General features: G+C 49.8%; 1 protein-coding gene across 1 annotated transcript in view; it reads left to right on the top strand.

The window, feature by feature from the left end:
• slc23a3 (solute carrier family 23 member 3) overlaps positions 1-18825 on the top strand; it is a 98216-nt gene that overhangs the window by 66654 nt on the left and 12737 nt on the right. Inside the window, exons 9-11 of the mRNA XM_038790411.1 lie at positions 4827-4932; positions 6920-7087; positions 9279-9374. Of these exons, the coding sequence (XP_038646339.1) occupies positions 4827-4932; positions 6920-7087; positions 9279-9374 (370 nt within the window). The remainder of the gene's footprint in view (positions 1-4826; positions 4933-6919; positions 7088-9278; positions 9375-18825) is intronic.

Raw genomic sequence — 18825 nt, forward strand, 5'->3', positions numbered from 1 at the left:
TCACGCCCGGCCCGGCGATTCCCCGACCCGGCCCGGGGTCGGAGAATCCCGCCCTGGGCCTGTCGTCACTGAAATGTAGAAGATTGAGAGGGGACCTCATTGAAATGCAGATAATTCTGACAGGGCTGGAAAAAGTGGACACAGGAATGTGATTTCCCGGGGAACAAGGGGTCACAGTCTCCCGATACAGGATAGGCCATTTTAGGTCTGAGATGTTCCCGTAACAGCCTCCCCGAACAGGCGCAGGAATGTGGCGACTAGGGGCTTTTCACAGTAACTTCATTGAAGCCTACTCGTGACAATAAGCGATTTTCATTTCATTTTTCATGAGGGGAAACCTCTTCACTCAGAAGCTGGTGAACCTGTGGAATCCTCGACCACAGAAGACTGCGGAGGTCAAGTCACTGAATATATTCGAGAAGAGAATAGGTAGTACGGGGCGAGCACTAGGGTACGGCGCTGAGATAAAGGACGAACCATGATCATAATGAATGGTGGATCCAGCTTGAATGGCCAACTGCTGCTCCTATTTTCTATGTTTCTTTATCGGGCATAACTCTGTGGCTCCAATGTGTTTGACATTTAATTGCTCTCTGAAAGGCTGAGGGAACAATTCAGTTCAAGGACAAGCCAGCGCCGCCCATATGCCATTAAAGAATAAAAGAAACCTACATTATAAAGCACCTTTAATGTGCTAGAAAGGGGCTTTTATCAGACTGAAGAGATGTTACGGCAGGCTTTTAAGGGGTGCCTTGAAGAGAGATGACGAGGTTTTGGGTTAAATTCCAGCGTTTAGGGATCAGGCAGCTGCAGGCACCACAGGCAGGGCTGGAGTGATGGAACTGGGGGGGGCTGCACGTGTGTCAGTATTGGAGGAGCGCAGAGATCTTGTAGAGCTGGAGGAGATTTTTTTTTCATTCGTCCATGGTCATTGGGCATTGCAGGTTCGACCAGCATTTATTGCCCATCCCGATTGCCCCTTCAACTAAATGGTTCACTCGGTCATTCCGAGGTCAGCCATGTTGCTGTGGGTCTGGAGTCACGTGTAGGCCGGGCTGGGTAAGGCTGGCAGGTTTCCCCTTCCCTAAAAGACACTAGTGGAGCAGATGGGTCTTTACCACAATCAACAATGGTCGCCATTGGACTTTTAATTCCAGAATTTTATTGAATTTAGATTCCACTATCTCCCGTGGCGGGATTTGACCCCCGGGTCCCCAGAACCTTACCCTGGGTCCCTGGGTCACTCGCCCAGCAACAATGCCCCCCCCCCACTTCTCCCAGTGCAGGAATTTGAACACAAGGGCGAGACCTTCGGGAGGAACCACCGACTTGCCCTCTGTGCACCCCTATCCTATCACCTCAGCCGGGAAAGTTGTCAGAGAATCAGAAGCCGGGGGGGGGGGGGGGGGGGGGGGGGGGGGCAGAAATAGGGCAGCAGAGAAGTAAATGGCAGATGTCGAGCATGTAAATACAATGGAGGAGCCGGAGCCTGATAAACAGCTGATCAGGAAAGAGTAACAAACACCTGTCTCAGAAGACAGTCAGTGCAACATCACTCAGAGCGTTTAGCCCAATCTGGGGCCTATAACCTTTAACACACTGGCAATGAAGTCAAGTGTCAAAGGTATGCACAGATACTGCCACACCGCCTCACTCAGGAATGTTAATTGGCATTGATAATTGGGACATGACTGTTTTACTGGGACTTCGTCACGCGGTTGAGGGAAACTCGTGGCAATAAATTGAAATGCCCTTGGAAAACATTCCCTGGGCGCGGAGCGCCATGAGGAAGCTCAGATATCAGTGTGCGGGCACGCTTCCACCGCCTCTCCCACTGCGATGGTGGGGGGGGGGGGGGGGGGGGGGGGGCAGACGTCAAGGCAGAATTCCAACTGGGGCAGCTCTCACCTGGCCCATCCTTGCTGCGCATAACCAGGGGCCTCCCTTGCACTCACTGTGGGCGGAGGAGGAGTTACTTCCATAGGCCATCTAGCTCAAATGAAAAGAGAAAATGCTGGATAAACTCAGCAGGGTCTGGCCACATCGAATAATAATCATGTAATAATCGCTTATTGTCGCAATAATAATAATAAAGTAGGCTTCAATGAAGCCACTGTGAAAAGCCCCTCGTCGCCACATTCCGGCGCCTGTTCGGGGAGGCCAGTACGGGAATTGAACCCGCGCTGCTGGCCTTGTTCTGCATTACAAGCCAGCTGTTTCGCCCACTCTGCTAAACCAGCCCCTAACCCTCTCTAGAGAGAAACAGAGTTATAAATTCCCGAAAAGAGAATTAGATTTTTCCCCGATAAAGAGGAACAGCAACTTATTTGGGAAGGCTGCAGAGGAATGGGATTAAACTTGGTGGCGCCTGGTGACAAACTGCTGCACGGATCTGATGGGCCGAAGGGTCTGTCTCAGCACCGGCAAGACACAACTGGGTGGATACAATTCTTAAGGCACCTCTACAATATTTTTATGGTAACCTTGCAGCTGCCCATGTTTTTACTAATCTCCAGAGTCCTGAAGTCCTGTCAGCTTATTCTGAATGAGCAGCCCTCCTGCTTACTGCTTCTCGAAACCATACAACGTTTTGGTCTCAACTACTTTCTGTGGTAGTGAATTCCACAGGTTCACCACTCACTGGGTGAAGGAATTCCTTCTCATCTCAGTCCTAAACCTTCCCGATATCCTAATTTGTGACCACTGGTTCTGGACTCCCCCCCCCACCATCGGGAACATTCTTCCTGCATCTACCCTGTCTAATACTCTCAGAGTTTTACAGATTTCCACAAGGTCCCCCTCATTCTTTTAAACTCTACCTCTCCTCATACATAAGTCCCGCCATCCCAGGAATCAGTCTGGTAAACTTTTGCAGCGCTCCCTCCATAGCTGGAACATCCTTCCTCAGAAAAGGAGATCAAAACTGCGCACAATACTCCAGGTGTGGCCTCACCAAGGCCCTGTATAATGGACATCCCTGCTCTGGTATTCAAATCCTCTGGCTATGAAGGCCAACATACCACACGCCTGCTGCATCTGCAACTGGTGTATAAGGACACCCCGATCTTGTTGCACATTCCCCTCTCTCAACCTGTAGCCATTCAGATAATAATCCGCCTTCCTGTTCTTGCTACCAAAGCGGATAACCTCACATTTATCCACATTATACTGCATCTGCCATGCATGTGCCCACTCACTCAGCCTGTCCGAATCCTGCTGAAGCATCTCTGCAGCCTCCTCACAGCTCACCCTCCCACCCAACTTGTGTCATCAGCAAATTTGGACATATTTCATTTTGTTCCCTCATCTAAATCATTAAGGTACATTGGGAATGGAATATCATTGAATGGATTTCATATAATTTACATATAATTTACAGTGCAGAAGGAGGCCATTCGGCCCATCGAGTCTGCACCGGCTCCTGGAAAGAGCACCCTACCCAAGGTCAACACCTCCACCCTATCCCCATAACCCAGTAACCCCACCCAACGCTAAGGGCAATTTTGGACACTTAGGGCAATTTATCATGTCCAATCCACCTAACTTACACATCTTTGGACTGTGGGAGGAAACCGGAGGACCCGGAGGAAACCCACGCACACACGGGGAGGATGTGCAGACTCCGCACAGACAGTGACCCAAGCCGGAATCGAACCTGGGACCCTGGAGCTGTGAAGCGATTGTGCTGTCCACAATGCTACCGTGCTGCCCCTAATGTGATTGCCCTAGAATCACACGATTGGTGGAACGAATAATTCAGTATGGAGGGCAGTGCCTTGTGACAAGTCCTACATGAGGATATAAGAGCTAGGAGCAGGAGTGGGCAATTCAGCCCCTCGAGCCTGCTCCGCCATTTAATACGATCATGGCTGATCTCATCCAGGCCTCAACTCCACTGTCCTGCCCGTTCTCCATAACCCTTCAGCCCATGCTAATTAAAAATCCGTCTACCCTCTCATTACATTTATTCACCATCCCGACACCCACCTCGCTCTGGGATGGTGCATTCCACAGATTAACGACCCTTTGAGAGAGGTAATTTCTCCTCATCTCTGTTTGAAACCTGCGACCCCTCACCCCAGAACTACGACCCAGCCCACGATGAACAACTTGCCTGAGAATGCGATGAAACCCAGAGAGGCAACGCTGGTTTCTGAGTGGATCTGAACAGGATCGCATCACTTGTTGCAATGACTTCATCTTCTGCTCTGAATCACTTGTTCCTCATTAAAGTTGATTCTACCAGCAATACGACACAGTCAAGCCTCCAGCTCACCTAGTCAAGGACGTTCTCCTACGATTTTTAAATGATCAACATTGTGTTCAAAGCTCTCCATAACTTTGCCCCCTCCCTGTCTCTGTAACCTCTTCCAATCCTACAGCCCTCTAAGATCTTGGTGCTCCTCCAATTCTAGCCGCTTGCAGGTTGCAGAATTCTGTCACTCTGCCATTGGCGGCCGGGCCTTCAGCTGTTCAAAGCCTAAACCTTGACATTTCCTCCCGAAACCAATCCTTTGCTGGACCCCTCTCTCTCTCTCTCCCTCCTCCTTTAAGTCGCTCAATAAGACTTACCTCCGTGGCGGAGGTAAGTCTTATTGAGCGACTTAAAGGAGGAGGGAGAGAGAGAGAGAGTGGGGTCCAGCAAAGGATTGGTTTCGGGAGGAAATGTCAAGGTTTAGGGTTTGAACAGCACTGTGTCTGAGAATGTTCATGTGAAGCACTTTACCATGTTTGACTGAGTTAAATTTCCGACTTCCCCGGGAGTTTTGATAAATGGGACCGCGTGCCAATGTTGTCTCCCGTTAACATTCCCTCTTCTTCCGCAGGCAGAATCCCGACATTCTGTTCAGATTGCAGCCATGCTGTGCATTCTGGTGGGAATGTCTGCTAAGTTGACATATTTCCTCACAACCATCCCGGCAGCCATCCACGGTGAGTCTTTAATTTTCCCAATTAAGGGGCAGTTTAGCGCGGCCAATCCACCTACCCTGCGCATCTTTGGGGTTGTGTGGGGGGTGAGATCCACGCAGGCACGGGGAGAATGTGCAAACCCCTCCACGGGCAGGACAGTGACCCGGGGCCAGGATCGAACCCGGATCCTCGGCGCCGTGAGGCAGCAGTGCTAACCACTGGGCCACTGTGCCGCCCCTTCCATGATGAGTCTAATCCTGCCTTTGTCGATAGATTAAGTGATGGAAGGAGGTCTTGTTGGGCCGCGCTTGCCTCTGAACCAGAAGTTCTGGGTTCAAGTCCCACCGCAGGATTTGATGGCCCACTCATAATGCAGCCAAACAGGTGAACCCGTGGATCCTTTCGATTATACCTACGCAAGTGCGGGAGAGACACCTGGTTAGCCATGCTTGGTGTGGAGTCTCAGCCCTCAAACTATCTCCCCTGGATTCAGGCTAGTGCCCTCTTCCAGGGAAACAACCTTTGGAAACAGATGTGATTCACCTGCCTTGGGAGGGAGTCTGCGAAGTCTATGCCAAGCAGACCCTGAATGCTAAAACATTGGCCCAGCTCACATTCCTCCACAGCCTGGGTTCCAGGACTGGATGGTGGGGATGTATTGAACGGCGGGGGGGAGGGGGGCTTCTCTCTACCGCTGACACAGAAATGGGGGTGAGGCAGGGTCCATTTGTGAGGTGGAGGGAAATTAATTTTAACAAAGGGTTTGAAATATAATGTGGGGTCAGGGTGGACATTGCGAGCACACACACTGGGTTCAGGCTAAACGGGTATTCAGGAATGGGAATGTGATTGGCAACTCGTGCATAATGGAGCTGAGCAGCCTGGGAGATGTTATATTAAGTAGCGTGTTTTATTGAGGGTAAGTTATCCCGGGGGGTATTATTTTGGGAGGGTGTTAGATTGAATATTTTGTTAGACTCAAATGGGTACTGGACTAAAGGGGGTGCTATATTGGGAGCTGTTATGTTTGCAAGTTGTGATATTGGTGTGATGAATGGTATTAATAACTGCCGTAAACGGTACCTGACCTTTAATACCTTGCCCCTTTAAGATGCTTGGAACCCTGGGGGACTCCGCCTCTGGCTACGCCCCCAGGAAACGGTATAGAGGATAAGGCTCCATGTGGTGAGCACACTTCTCTCGGATGCTGTTCAGTTCTTCGTAGATTAAAGCCTTTTGATTACCGACCTCGCTCTCGCGTCGTAATTGAGGGTGCCTCAATTGGAGAGTTGTTATATTGGCTGGCATGGTACCACAGTGGTTAGCACTGTTGCTTCACAGCGCCAGGGTCCCGGGTGCTCTGGTTTCCTCCCACAAGTCCTGAAAGACGTGCTTGTTAGATGAATTGGACATTCTGAATTCTCCCTTTGTGTACCCGAACTGGTGCCGTAGTGTGGCAACTAGGGGATTGCATGTAAACCTGCTTGTGGCACTAATAAAGATGATTATTATTATTATATTGGGAATTTTATTGGGGGATGTTAACCTGAAGGGTATTTGTAGTGTTATATTGGATATAATGTAATTTTGGGGGTTATCCTGCAGTGTTGTTAAATTAGGGGAGGTAATCATTTGGCAAAATATTACAATGGTGCTGTTATATTCAAAGTTCGTTATTGAGGGGTATGTTATGTTGAAGGGGGTGTGCGTTCTTTTGAAGGGAGGGCTTTATTGGGGGGGGGGGGGAGGGGGGTTATATTGAAGGAAGTGTGTAATCCAGAAGGGGGGGTGTTGTATTGAAAGGAATGTGGTTATATTGGAGTTGTGTTATAAAGGAGGAGTGTGTTTATATTGAAAGGATGTTCTCGAGACGGGGTGCTTTATATTGGGGAGGGGCTGTTATATGTAGTGGGTTGTTTTGGTCAAAGTTGTGACATTTGGAGCCCCATGTTTGACTTGGAGCTGAGAGTTAGTCTTTCCCAGTGAGTAACATGTTCACTCTGTATAGGTGGCGTGCTCAGTGTCACAAACACAATGGCCGTGTCTGTAGGAGTCTCATATTTCCAATATACGAACATCGACTCTGGCCGGAATATCTTCATCATCGGATTTACCATGTTCATGGCGCTACTCACCCCTCATTGGTTCATCCGCAACACAGATTACATTGTCACAGGTAAAAAATAACTGACAACAACATATAAGTACACAGTGTTGTGAGATTAGGCTGATATGGGCCTTGTTTGGCTCACAGTTAAAGCTGAGTCTTTCTCAAGGTCAAAGCAACGTTTACAAACTAAAGGATTTCTGCTGGTGCTGCTGTTATTTACATAAATGTTTCTCTCCCAAGTGTTTGATGGGGACAGTGTAGAGGGAGCTTTATTTTGTATCTAACTCAGTGTTGTGCCTGTCTTGGGAGTGTTTGATAGGGGCAGTGTAGAGGGAGCTTTATTCTGTATCTAACTCAGTGCTGTGCCTGTCCTGGGAGTGTTTGATGGGGGCAACACGGTAGCACAAGTGACTAGGACTGTGGCTTCACAGTGCCAGGGTCCCAGGTTCGATTCCCCGCTGGGTCACTGTCTGTGTGGAGTCTGCACGTTCTCCCCATGTCTGCATGGGTTTCCTCCGGGTGCTCCGGTTTCCTCCCACAGTCCAAAGACGTGCAGGATTGGCCATGCTAAATTGCCCGTAGTGTCCAAAAGGTTAGGAGGGGTTATTGGGTTACGGGGATAGGGTGGAAGTGAGGGCTTAAGTGGGTCGGTGCAGAGTCAATCGGCTGAATGGCCTCCTTCTGCACTGTACGTTCTATGTTCTATGACAGTGTAGAGGGAGCTTTACTCTGTATCTAACCCCGTGCTGTACCTGTCCTGGGAGTGTTGATGGGGGACAGTGTAGAGGGAGCTTTACTCTGTATCTAACCCCGTGCTGTACCTGTCCTGGGAGTGTTTGATGGGGACAGTGTAGAGGGAGCTTTACTCTGTATCTAACCCCGTGCTGTACCTGTCCTGGGAGTGTTTGATGGGGACAGTGTAGAGGGAGCTTTACTCTGTATCTAACCCCGTGCTGTACCTGTCCTGGGAGTGTTTGATGGGGACAGTGTAGAGGGAGTTTTGCTCTGTAGCTAACTCCTTGCTGTACCTGTCCTGGGAGTGTTTGATGGGGACAGTGTAGAGGGAGCTTTACTCTGTATCGAACTCCGTGCTGTGTCTGTCCTGGGAGTGTTTGATGGGGACAGTGTAGAGGGAGCTTTACTCTGTATCTAACCCCGTGCTTTACCTGTCCTTGAAATACCAAAGAAGAAGCAGCTGACTTGAAATTGGAAGAGGTTAAAACAGTGAGGGGTTTGAGAATGGATTTGCTACTCCTTGTCAACTATCCCCTGCCAATGGAGTGCAATGAAGCCAATGGGAGAGGGTTTTTTGAGATTGAGTTTGATAGTTTCCTGATTAACAACTCTGAAGGAGAAGAGACAGGAAAGTGGATGTCAGACCACAGTCAAATCAGCCCAGATCTTAGTGAATGATGGAGCAGGACCAAGGGGCCAAACGGCCAACTCCTGCTCCTAATTCCTATGTTTGTCTGTATGAACCACCGAGATGCTCAATGGTAATTTATCTATGAACAATACCTCTGATTTCCATTGTTCTACCATTGGTGGCCATGGTCTCATTTTCCTGGGCTCTCTGGAACGCCCTCCCTAAACCTCTCCACCCCTCCTCTTCACTTTCGTCCTTCAAGACTCTCCTTAAGTCCTACCTCTTGACCAAGCGTTTGGTCATCTGACGTCTCCTTGTGAGGCTTGGCCAGCACTTTGTTTTATTGAGCTCCTGTGAAGCACCTCGATTAGTTTCGATACATTGAAGATGCTCCATGGATATCAGTTGTTGTTACAATTGTTAATAAACTGCCACTTGCTTCTGAGACAGAAAATTGTGAGCTCAAGACCCACTACGGAGACTGGAGGACAAGTTCTGGGCTAAACACCGTCCCCCCCCAACCCCCGCCCCGCCCAGTGCAGTCGGGAACACCGCACTGCCAGAGTTCCGAGTGAGATATTCCACTGAGACTTTCACAGGTTGGACGTAGACCTCAAAGACGAGCAGCAGAGTTCTCCTCGATATCCAGGCCAATGTTAACCAACATCACCAAAACTGATCATCGGCTCATCGGGTGCTTGCTGTGCACAAATTGGCAGAGCCCCGTCTCCCACATTGTAACAGCGATTGCAATTCCAAATTCCTTAATTGGCTGCGAAACGTCTTGGGATGTCTGGAGACCGTGAAGGGGCCACACAAATGCAAATTCTTTATTCAACAAATGTCAGTGATCGTTTTTTTTCTGCTTTCTTTCTGGATTGTTCTGTGCAGGTGTACGGAGCCTGGACATCTTCCTCCTTGCCCTGCTGATGATGCCAATCATTCAAGGAGGATTCATTGCCTTCCTCTTGGATAACACTGTTTCAGGTGAACTTGCCAACCTCACTGATGTCAATGGGTGTGTCTTTGTGCAGTATTGGCACTGACTGGGTCAGGGTGTGAACACTGAGTCAATGGTTATGTTACAACACTCACATCAAATAGGGGCATGTGTGATGGTACCTTTTATCTCCATCAGAAATAGAAATTCTCACTTTAAATACTTTTTATTTATTCGTTCATGGGACATGGGTGTCGTAAGTTGTGTCAGCATTTATTGCCCATCCCTAATTGAGGGGGCAGTTACGATTCAACCACATTGCTGTGGGTCTGGAGTCACATGTAGGCCAGACCGGGTAAGAACGGCAGATTTCCTTCCCCAAAGGACAATTCTTCCTCTGTGTACCCGAACAGGCGCCGGAATGTGGCGACTAGGAGATTTTCACAGTAACTTCATTGCAGTGTTAATGTAAGCCTACTTGTGACGTTATTACAGATTACAACACCAGGTTAAAGTCCAAAAGGTTTATTTGGAATCACTAGCTTTCATCACTCACCTGATGAAGGAGCAGTGCTCCAAAAGCTAGTGATTCCAAATAAACCTGTTGTAAGACTTCTTACTAGGGACCAGGGGCTGGTTTAGCTCACCAGGCTAAATCGCTGGCTTTTAAAGCAGACCAAGCAGGCCAGCAGCACGGTTCGATTCCCGTACCAGCCTCCCCGGACAGGCGCCGGAATGTGGCGACTAGGGGCTTTTCACAGTAACTTCATTGAAGCCTACTCGTGACAATAAGCGATTTTCATTTCATTACTATGCCCACCCTAGTCCAATGGCAGCATCTCCACATCATGGCTAATAAAGATTGTTATTATTAGTGAACCAGATGGGTTTTATGACAATTGATAATAGTTTCATAGTGACCATTACAGAGACTAGCTTTAGATTCAGGGTCCCAGGTTCGATTCCCGGCTTGGGTCACTGTCTGTGCGGAGTCTGCACGTTCTTCCCGTGGGTTTCCTCCGGGTGCTCCGGTTTCCTCCCACAGTCCAAAGACATGCAGGTTAGGTGGATTGGCTGTGATAAATTGCCCTTAGTGACCAAAAAAGGTTAGGAGGAGTTATTGGGTTACGGGGACATGGTGGAAGTGAGGGCTGAAGTGGGTCGGTGCAGACTCGATGGGCCGAATGGCCTCCTTCTGCACTGTATGTTCTGTATGTACATTGCCATTAGTGTTCGAAAAGGTTGGGTCGGGTTACTGGGTTACGGTGATAGAGTGGAGGTGTGGGCTTGGGTGGGGTGGTCTTTCCAAGGGCCGGTGCAGACTCGATGGGCTGAATGGCCTCCTTCTGCACTGTAAATTCTATGATTCCAGATTTATTAATTGAATTTAAAATTCACCAGTTTCCGTGGTGGGATTTGAACTCATCTTGCCAGAGCATAGGAATAGAACGTAGCCATTGATTGAGAAGGGACTTGATTCTAAAAGTTGGGAAATTATGCTTCAGTTGCAGACGGGATTAGTGAGACCATGGGCACGACTTAAAGGGAAAAAAACAGAGAGCCGTTCAGGGTGCATTTAGCCGTGTGTTTCTCACGTCTGCAGTGCCGAGAATTACCCCGCTATCAAACGGGACTCTGGGTTTATTTTGGCCTCGGTGACGAACGCCCCACCAAGGCCGCACATACCTTTGGTTCGTGCATTGACCAGATCAGATCGTCAGTGCAGGCTGAGATCGGGGTGCCATACTTTAAATACTGCCCTGATCTCACAACCACCTCGCCACGGCCTATGAACCCCCACAAAGTCCCAACTTACTTGATAAAGGATCTTTGAGTCTCCCCCCCCCCCCCCCCCAACTCCCCTTCACCCTTCATCCCACCTCATAAGGGCACGGGCAACCCCAGGCCCGATCCCCAGCTCGGGCAACCTGGCACCCGGGCACCTTAGCCCTGCCACCCTGGCAATGCCCCTGCCAGTCTGCAGTGCCACCAAGGTGCCCGGTGGCACCAATAGGGAGCCCAGGTGGCAGTGCCAAAGTGCCAGGCTGGCAGCAGTGCTCAGGTGCCTGGGTGGCAGTGCCAACCTGCCTGGGTGGCAGCCGGAGTGCCAGGGTATCACGCTACCCAGAGCCCGACCACCCGGGGACCTTTGGGAGACCCCCCCCCTCCCCTCCTCAGGCGCCCATGTTTGTGTGGACCAGTGTTAAATGGTGCCATGATTGGTTCTTCCAGGTACGGGCGTTTGTTCCTGGGCCTTGTGAGAATCCCGCTCAGACATATTTACGTGAGCCTAACAGCTCATTTAAATATGCAAATCTGGATCATGCCCAGCGTGGGCGAGGTCCAGGTCACGATCCATCGCGAGATCTCGTGAGATCTCATGAGGCTTTTCGAGCATCACAAACCTCGGGGGAGGCCTCGCTCGCAATTTAACCGCCTGATCGCTCCCGGCCCAGCTGTTCGATCGCGCCTCACGTCTGGAGTATCGTGTCGAGCCTTGGTCTCCTTATTTAAGGGAACATGCAAGCGTTTCAGAGAAGATTTATCGGACTAACACCAGGACTGGGCGGGTTGTCTTATGAGGAAAGATTGGAGAGGTTGGGTTTGTATCCATTGGGGTTTAGAAGAGGCGACTTGATCGAGAACTTTAAGATCCTGAGGGGCATTGACAGGGCGAACGTGGGGGGGATGTTTCCCCTTGTTGGAGAATCTAGAACGAGGGGGTCACTGTTTAAAAATAAGGGGCGCGATTCTCCCAGACAGGGAGAAATCGTAAGGCTGGCGTCAAAACCGGGCGGGTTTGACGCCAGCCTCCCCCCTCCCGACCGGGAACCGATTCTGGTCCCCGGTCGGGGCTAGCATGCCGCGGCCGTGAACTCTGGCATCGCGGGCTTAACGAATTTCGTTAAGCCCGCTTGCCAGAGTTTGCGCCGGCTGACGCATCACATGACGTCAGCCGCGCATGCGCGGATTGGAAGACTCCAACCCGCGCATGCGTGGATGACGTCATCGCGCATTTGCGCGAAACCCGCGCATGCGCGGGCCGGGATGCCCCTCAGCCGCCCCGCGAAGTGATACAGCGGGGTGGCGGAAGGACAAAGAGTGCGCGGGAATCGGACCCGCTGCCCGCGATCGGTGCCCACCGATTGCGGGCCCATGGCACCCTTGGCACGGCCGTGGTACTGCCGTGCCAATCGGTGCCATGGTTGCCAAGATCGGGACTTTACGGCCGTTTTTACGAACGGCCAGACCAGGTGTGTTTGCCGTTCGTAAAAACGGCCGTAAAGGGCTTGGAATTCGGCCCATCGGCCAGCTGAGAATCGCTGCTGGCCGTAAAAAAAACGGCGGCAGCAATTCGTGTCGGGAGTTGGGCGTGGGGGGGGGGGGGGGGGGGGGGGGGGGGAGAATAGCGGGAGGGCGTCGGACTAGCATGGCCGTAAAAATTTACGACCCCTGCTATTCTCCGCACCGTCGTGAGTGCGGAGAATTGCGCCCAAGGGGTTACTCATTTGAGTCGGAGATGAGGAGAATTTCTTTCTTTCAGAGGGTTGTGAGTCTCTGCAATTTTTTTCCTTAAAAGGCAGTGGGAGCCCAGTCTTTGAATATTTCTAAGGCAGAGCTGGATAGATTCTTGATTAACAAGGGGGTGAAAGGTTATCTGGGGGCCAGTGGGAATGTGGGGCTGAGGTAACAATCAGATCAGCCATTAACTTACTGAGTGGCAAGGGGCAGCACGGCGGCGCAGTAGTTAGCACAGCTGCCTCACGGCGCCGAGGTCCCAGGTTCGATCCCGGCTCTGGGTCACTGTCCGTGTGGAGTTTGCACATTCTACCCGTGTCTGCGTGGGTTTCGCCCCCACAACCCAAAGATGTGCAAGGCTAGGTGGATTGGCCATGCTAAATTGCCCCTTAATTGGAAAAACTGAATTGGGCACTCTAAATTTAAAAAACTTACCACGTGGTGGAGCGACTTCGAGGGCCCAGTAGCCTACACCTGCTCCTAATTCAGATGCTTGTATTAGGCTGATTCTCTGGAGCACCAGTCCAGCGGTATGACCACTACACCACTGTGTCTACCCTTGAGCCTGTTCCACCTTTTAATATGAGCTTAAAGCCTCGGCATCTCACTCTTTTTCACTTTTAATGCATTGCCCTGTTATTTGTAAAAAATACATATTTGCACAGAAAGATCCCACAACAATAACCAATTGATCCATTTTCGTTTGAACATAGAATAGAGAACATAGAACATTACCGCGCAGTACAGGCCCTTCGGCCCTCGATGTTGTGCCGTCCTGTGAAACCACTCTACACTATTCCCTTATCGTCCATATGTCTATCCAATGACCATTTGAATGCGTTTAGAGTTGGCGAGTCCACTACTGTTGCAGGCAGGGCATTCCACACCCTTACTACTCTCTGAGTAAAGAACCTACCTCTGGCATCTGTCCTATATCTATCTCACCTCAATTTAAAGCTATGTCCCCTCGTGCTAGACATCACCATCCGAGGAAAAAGGCTCTCAATGTCCACCCTATCTAATCCTCTGATCATCCTGTATGCCTCAATTAGGTCACCTCTTAACCTTCTTCTCTCTTAACGAAAACAGCCTCAAGTCCTTCAGCCTTTCCTCATAAGATCGTCCCTCCATACCAGGCAACATCCTTGTAAATCTCCTCTGTACCCTTTCCAATGCTTCCACATCCTTCCTATAATGTGGCGACCAGAACTGCACACAATACTCCAAATGCGGCCGCACCAGAGTTTTGTACAACTGCAACATGACTTCATGGCTCCGAAACTCAATTCCTCTACCAATAAAAGCTAACACACCGTACGCCTTCTTAACAACCCTATCAACCTGGGTGGCAACTTTCAGGGATCTATGGACATGGACACCGAGATCTCTCTGCTCGTCCACACTACCAAGAATCTTACCATTAGCCCAGTACTCTGTCTTCCGGTTATTCCTTCCAAAATGAATCACCTCACACCTCACACGTTTGAGGGCAAGAATGTGGCCCGGGACACTGGATTTGGATTCGGCTTCATTTGGATTTGGATTTATTGTCACGTGTACCGAGGTACAGTGAAAAGTATTGATCTGTGCATAGTCCAGACAGAACATCATTCCATACATGAAAAAACATAGGACACACATAAATACACAATGTGAACATAATAGGCACAGGCATCGGGTGAGCATACGGAGTGTAGTATTATTCAGCAGCTAAGATGTGTGAAGAGATCAGTTCAGTCTATAGGAGGGTCATTTAGGAGTCTGGGGAAGAAGCTGTTTTTGAATCTGTTTGTGCGTGTTCTCAGACTTTTGTATCTCCTGCCCAATGGAAGAAGTTGGAAGAGTGAGTAAGCCGGGTGGTAGGGGTCTTTGATGATGCTGCCTGCTTTCCCCAGGCAGCGGGAGGTGTAGATAGAGTCAGTGGTGGGAGGCGGGTTCGTGTGATGGACTGGGCGGTGTTCACGACTCTCTGTAGCTCCTTCCGGCCTTGGGCCGAATAGTTGCCATACCAGGCTGTGATGCAGCCCGATAGGACGCTTTCTATGGTGCATCTGTAAAAATTGGTAAGAGTCAATGTGCATATGCCGAATTTCCTTAGTTTTCTGAGGAAGCATAGGCACTGTTGTGCTTTCTTGGTGGTAGCTTCGATGTGGGTAGACCAGGACAGATTGTTGGTGAGGTGCACCCCTAGGAATTTGAAGCTGTTAACCATCTCCAACTCGGCTCCGTTGATGCAGACAGGGGTGTGTACGATACTGTGCTTCCTGAAATCAATGACCAGCTCTATAGCTTTGCTGACACTGAGAGGGTGTTCTGCATTTCTGAGAGCATTATAAACAGAAGGAGTCCATTCACCGCCTCAGCCCAGTTCTGCTGTTTATTTAGGTGATGGTTGATCACAACCTCAACTCCATTTCCCCTCCATGCCCTCGAAAGCCTTACTCATCCACAATTGCCAGCCCTTTCAGAGGCAGAGAATTCCAGATATCAACAAAACTGAAAATAATAGTCAGTCAGCATCCATCTGAGCAGGGCCTTGGATTAACATTTCACTTGGGAGCGAGTACACCCCTAAGTACTTGGGGGCAGCATGGAGCACAGTGGTCAGCATTGTGGCTTCACAGCGGCAGGGTCCCAGGTTCGATTCCCCACTGGGTCACTGTCTGTGCAGAGTTTGCACGTTCTCCCCGTGTCTGCGTGGGTTTCCTCCGGGTGCTCCAGTTTCCTCCCACAGTCCAAAGATGTGCAGGTTAGGTGGATTGGCCGTGCTAAATTGCCCTTAGTGTCCAAAAAGTTAGGAGGGCTTGTTGGGTTACGGGGATAGGGTGGAAGTGAGGGCTTAAGTGGTGCAGACTTGATGGGCCGAATGGCCTCCTCCTGCACTGTATGTTCTGCGTTCTATGTACTATTCTAAAACCTAGATTGAACCTGCGACTGACTCGGAGGCAAGAATGAAACCAGTCAAACTGAACTGAGCCATTTTTCTTGTTCCACTTGTGCCGACAGTGCCACCAAAGCTCGGGGTACCAACCCAAAAAAAGCACCTACCGCGAGATGTGTGCCTGCGATTGGGCAGCACTTGCGGAGCAATCTTGAGTGCGCTAATAGCGACACTAAAAAACAATTTAAGATAATCGGTCAAGCCCGTAATGTGGTGCAGCGGGACAGAGAATCCCGCCCCTGATCTCTGCAAACAAAAGGAATATGTTCAAGCCTTGCACATTGTTTGAATTACGTGGGACCTTGGGTGGGGGGTGGGTGGGGTGGATGCAGTGGTTACACATCGTTTCCTTCATGGCAACGCCTCAACCAATCAGAGTTGGCTCGCCAACCAGTGGGTGCCCTTTTCCCCAGGCGTATACATTGCGACCGTTTGAAATTTGGTGTTCTTGCATTTGTCCTGGTGAGTGCAAGTTGGAAAGATTCGACGGCGTGTCTCTCTTTTCAGCAAAATGACTGCCATATGAAATCGATAGTGTAACAGCCAGGAGTGAACTGGTTGTATATGCAATCGCTTAAAAATTGTTACAATCGGTTAAATCTTTCCGGGCGATGCTTCCTCAATACCCACCCACCTCTACCTGCCCCCACCTCGCTACCAACTCTCACCACCCAAACCAGCCTTCAGCCAGCCTCAGGCAGGCCAGCACTTTAGTAACCGCTTGGCTGAAACTAAAGGGAAAACTTTGAAGTGCGTAAAGGTTCAAAGTGCCTCTCGCTCTCTCTCTCTCTGTGAAATCCCCGGTGTTTTTTTTTGCAGGATTGCCCTGATGCGATTAGGGCTCTCTGAGTTTTTATTGCTCCCACACAGACCCCAAGGCCCCCGAGCGATCGTTAAAGAAAAAAATGGAGAAAAAAAAAGCGCTGTTCCAGTTGACTGGGAATGCGACTGGGTAGCCAGATGCACACTCAGTAACAAGCTCACTAACTGCTGAGGGAACAGCACTGTAAAAAAAACCCAGGGCCCCATGAACCATAACAATCTTTTATGATTGCTAACAACCTCGTGTTTGTACAAGGTAATAAAAATTAACATCCTTAATTGCATGTGAAGGACACTTGCACAGCTGACAACTGAGTGACCTGAATCAGCAAGGTGGATCGATGTGTGGGAACTGGAATTGGGGTTAGGTTGGTGGGGGGGGGGAGGGGGGCGGGTGTGGCTGGTGTGGCTGGTGGAGGTGGGGACCGTGTGTGTGGATTAAACAAAGGGGTGCTGTGAAAAGTCTGGACAAAGCAGAGAAAACAATTTATCATTAACCAGCCACTCATGCTGAACGTTACATGTTCTTGTCCGTCGCTGTGTGCCCCATGCTGGGTCATCTACATTGGCTTTGGTGCGGCAATGCCTCCCTTATAAAATTTTCATCTTGCTTTTCAAATTCCTCCATGACCTTGCCTCCTCCCCATCTCTGTAACCTTTTCCAGCCCTAGAACCCTCCAAGATGTCCACGTTCCTCCAGTTCTGGCCTTTTACCCTTCCCAATTATCTTGACCCCCATTTGCGGATGTTCCATTGGCCAAACGGATCCTATGCTCTGAGACACCCTTCCTGAAGGAATGCGGCACCATCAGAGGTGCATTGATTAAAATTCTATGATTAACCTAGGACAAAAGTTTGGCGCAACATCGTGGGCCGAAGGGCCTGTTCTGTGCTGTATTTCTCTATCTATCAAGATCCCATCTGTGGTCTCATAGGGACTGAAAAGCACCCAACGCGTTACTTCACAGAAGAACAAAAAGAACAAATAACAATACAGCATACGAACAGGCCCTTCGGCCCTCCAAGCCTATACTGGTCATGATATTAACCTTTGCCAAAACCCTCAGCACCTCCTTGTGCCGTATCATTCTATACCCATCCTATCCATGTGTTTGTCAAGATGCCTTTTGAACGGCGTTAATGTATCTGCTTCCACAACCTACCCTGGCAACGCATTCCAGGCACACACCACCCTCTGTGTAAAAACCCTGCCTCGCACATCCCCTCTAAACCTTTCCCCACTGACGTTAAGCCTATGCCCCCTGGTGACTGACCTCTCCACCCTGGGTAAGAGTGCCTGCCCATCCATTCTATCCATGCCCCTCATAATCTCGTAGACCTTTATCAGGTCTCCCCTCAACCTCTGTCGTTCTAATGAAAACAGTCCAAGTCTTTTCAACCTCTCCGCATAGCTAACACCCTCCAGACCAGGCAACATCCTGGTAAACCTCCTCTGCACTCTCACCAAAGCCTCCATATCCTTCTGGTAGTGTGGCGACCAGAAATGTGCGCAATATTCGAATTGCAACCTTACCAAGGTTATAGAATCATAGAATTTACAGTGCAGAAGGAGACTATTCGGCCCATCGAGTCTGCACTGGCTCTTGGAAAAAGCACCCTTCTCAAGTCAATCCCACACTTCTAGCCTATCCCCGTAACCCAGCAACCCCATCTAAACTAAGGGCAATTTAGCATGGCCAATCCACCTAACCTGCACATCTTTGGACTGTGGGAGGAAACTGGAGCAGCCAGAGAAAACCCACACTGACACGGGGAGAACGTACAGTCTCTGCACAGACAGTGACCCAAGTGAGAATTGAACCTGGGACCCTGGCGCTGTGAAGCCATTGTGATAACCATTATGCTTCAGTACTGCCCTCCTAAATAGAATCATAGTTCTATATAACTGCCACATGACTTGCCAGTTTTTATACTCAATGTCCCGTCCAATGAAGGCAAGCATTCTGTATACTTTTGTGACTACCTTGTCCACTTGTGTTGCCACTTTCAAAGATCTGTGGGCCTGCACGCCCAGATCTCTCTGACTCTATATTCCTAAGAGCTTTGCCATTTACGGTATATTTCCCCTCTATGTTAGACCTACCAAAATGCATTATCTCACATTTGTCTGGATTAAACTCCATTTGCCATTTCTCTGCCCAAGCCTCCAACCTATCTATGTCCTGCTGTATCCTCTGACAATCCTCAACACTATC

The sequence above is a fragment of the Scyliorhinus canicula genome, chromosome 2 (assembly GCF_902713615.1).
Source record: "Scyliorhinus canicula chromosome 2, sScyCan1.1, whole genome shotgun sequence".
Lineage (NCBI taxonomy): Eukaryota > Metazoa > Chordata > Chondrichthyes > Carcharhiniformes > Scyliorhinidae > Scyliorhinus > Scyliorhinus canicula.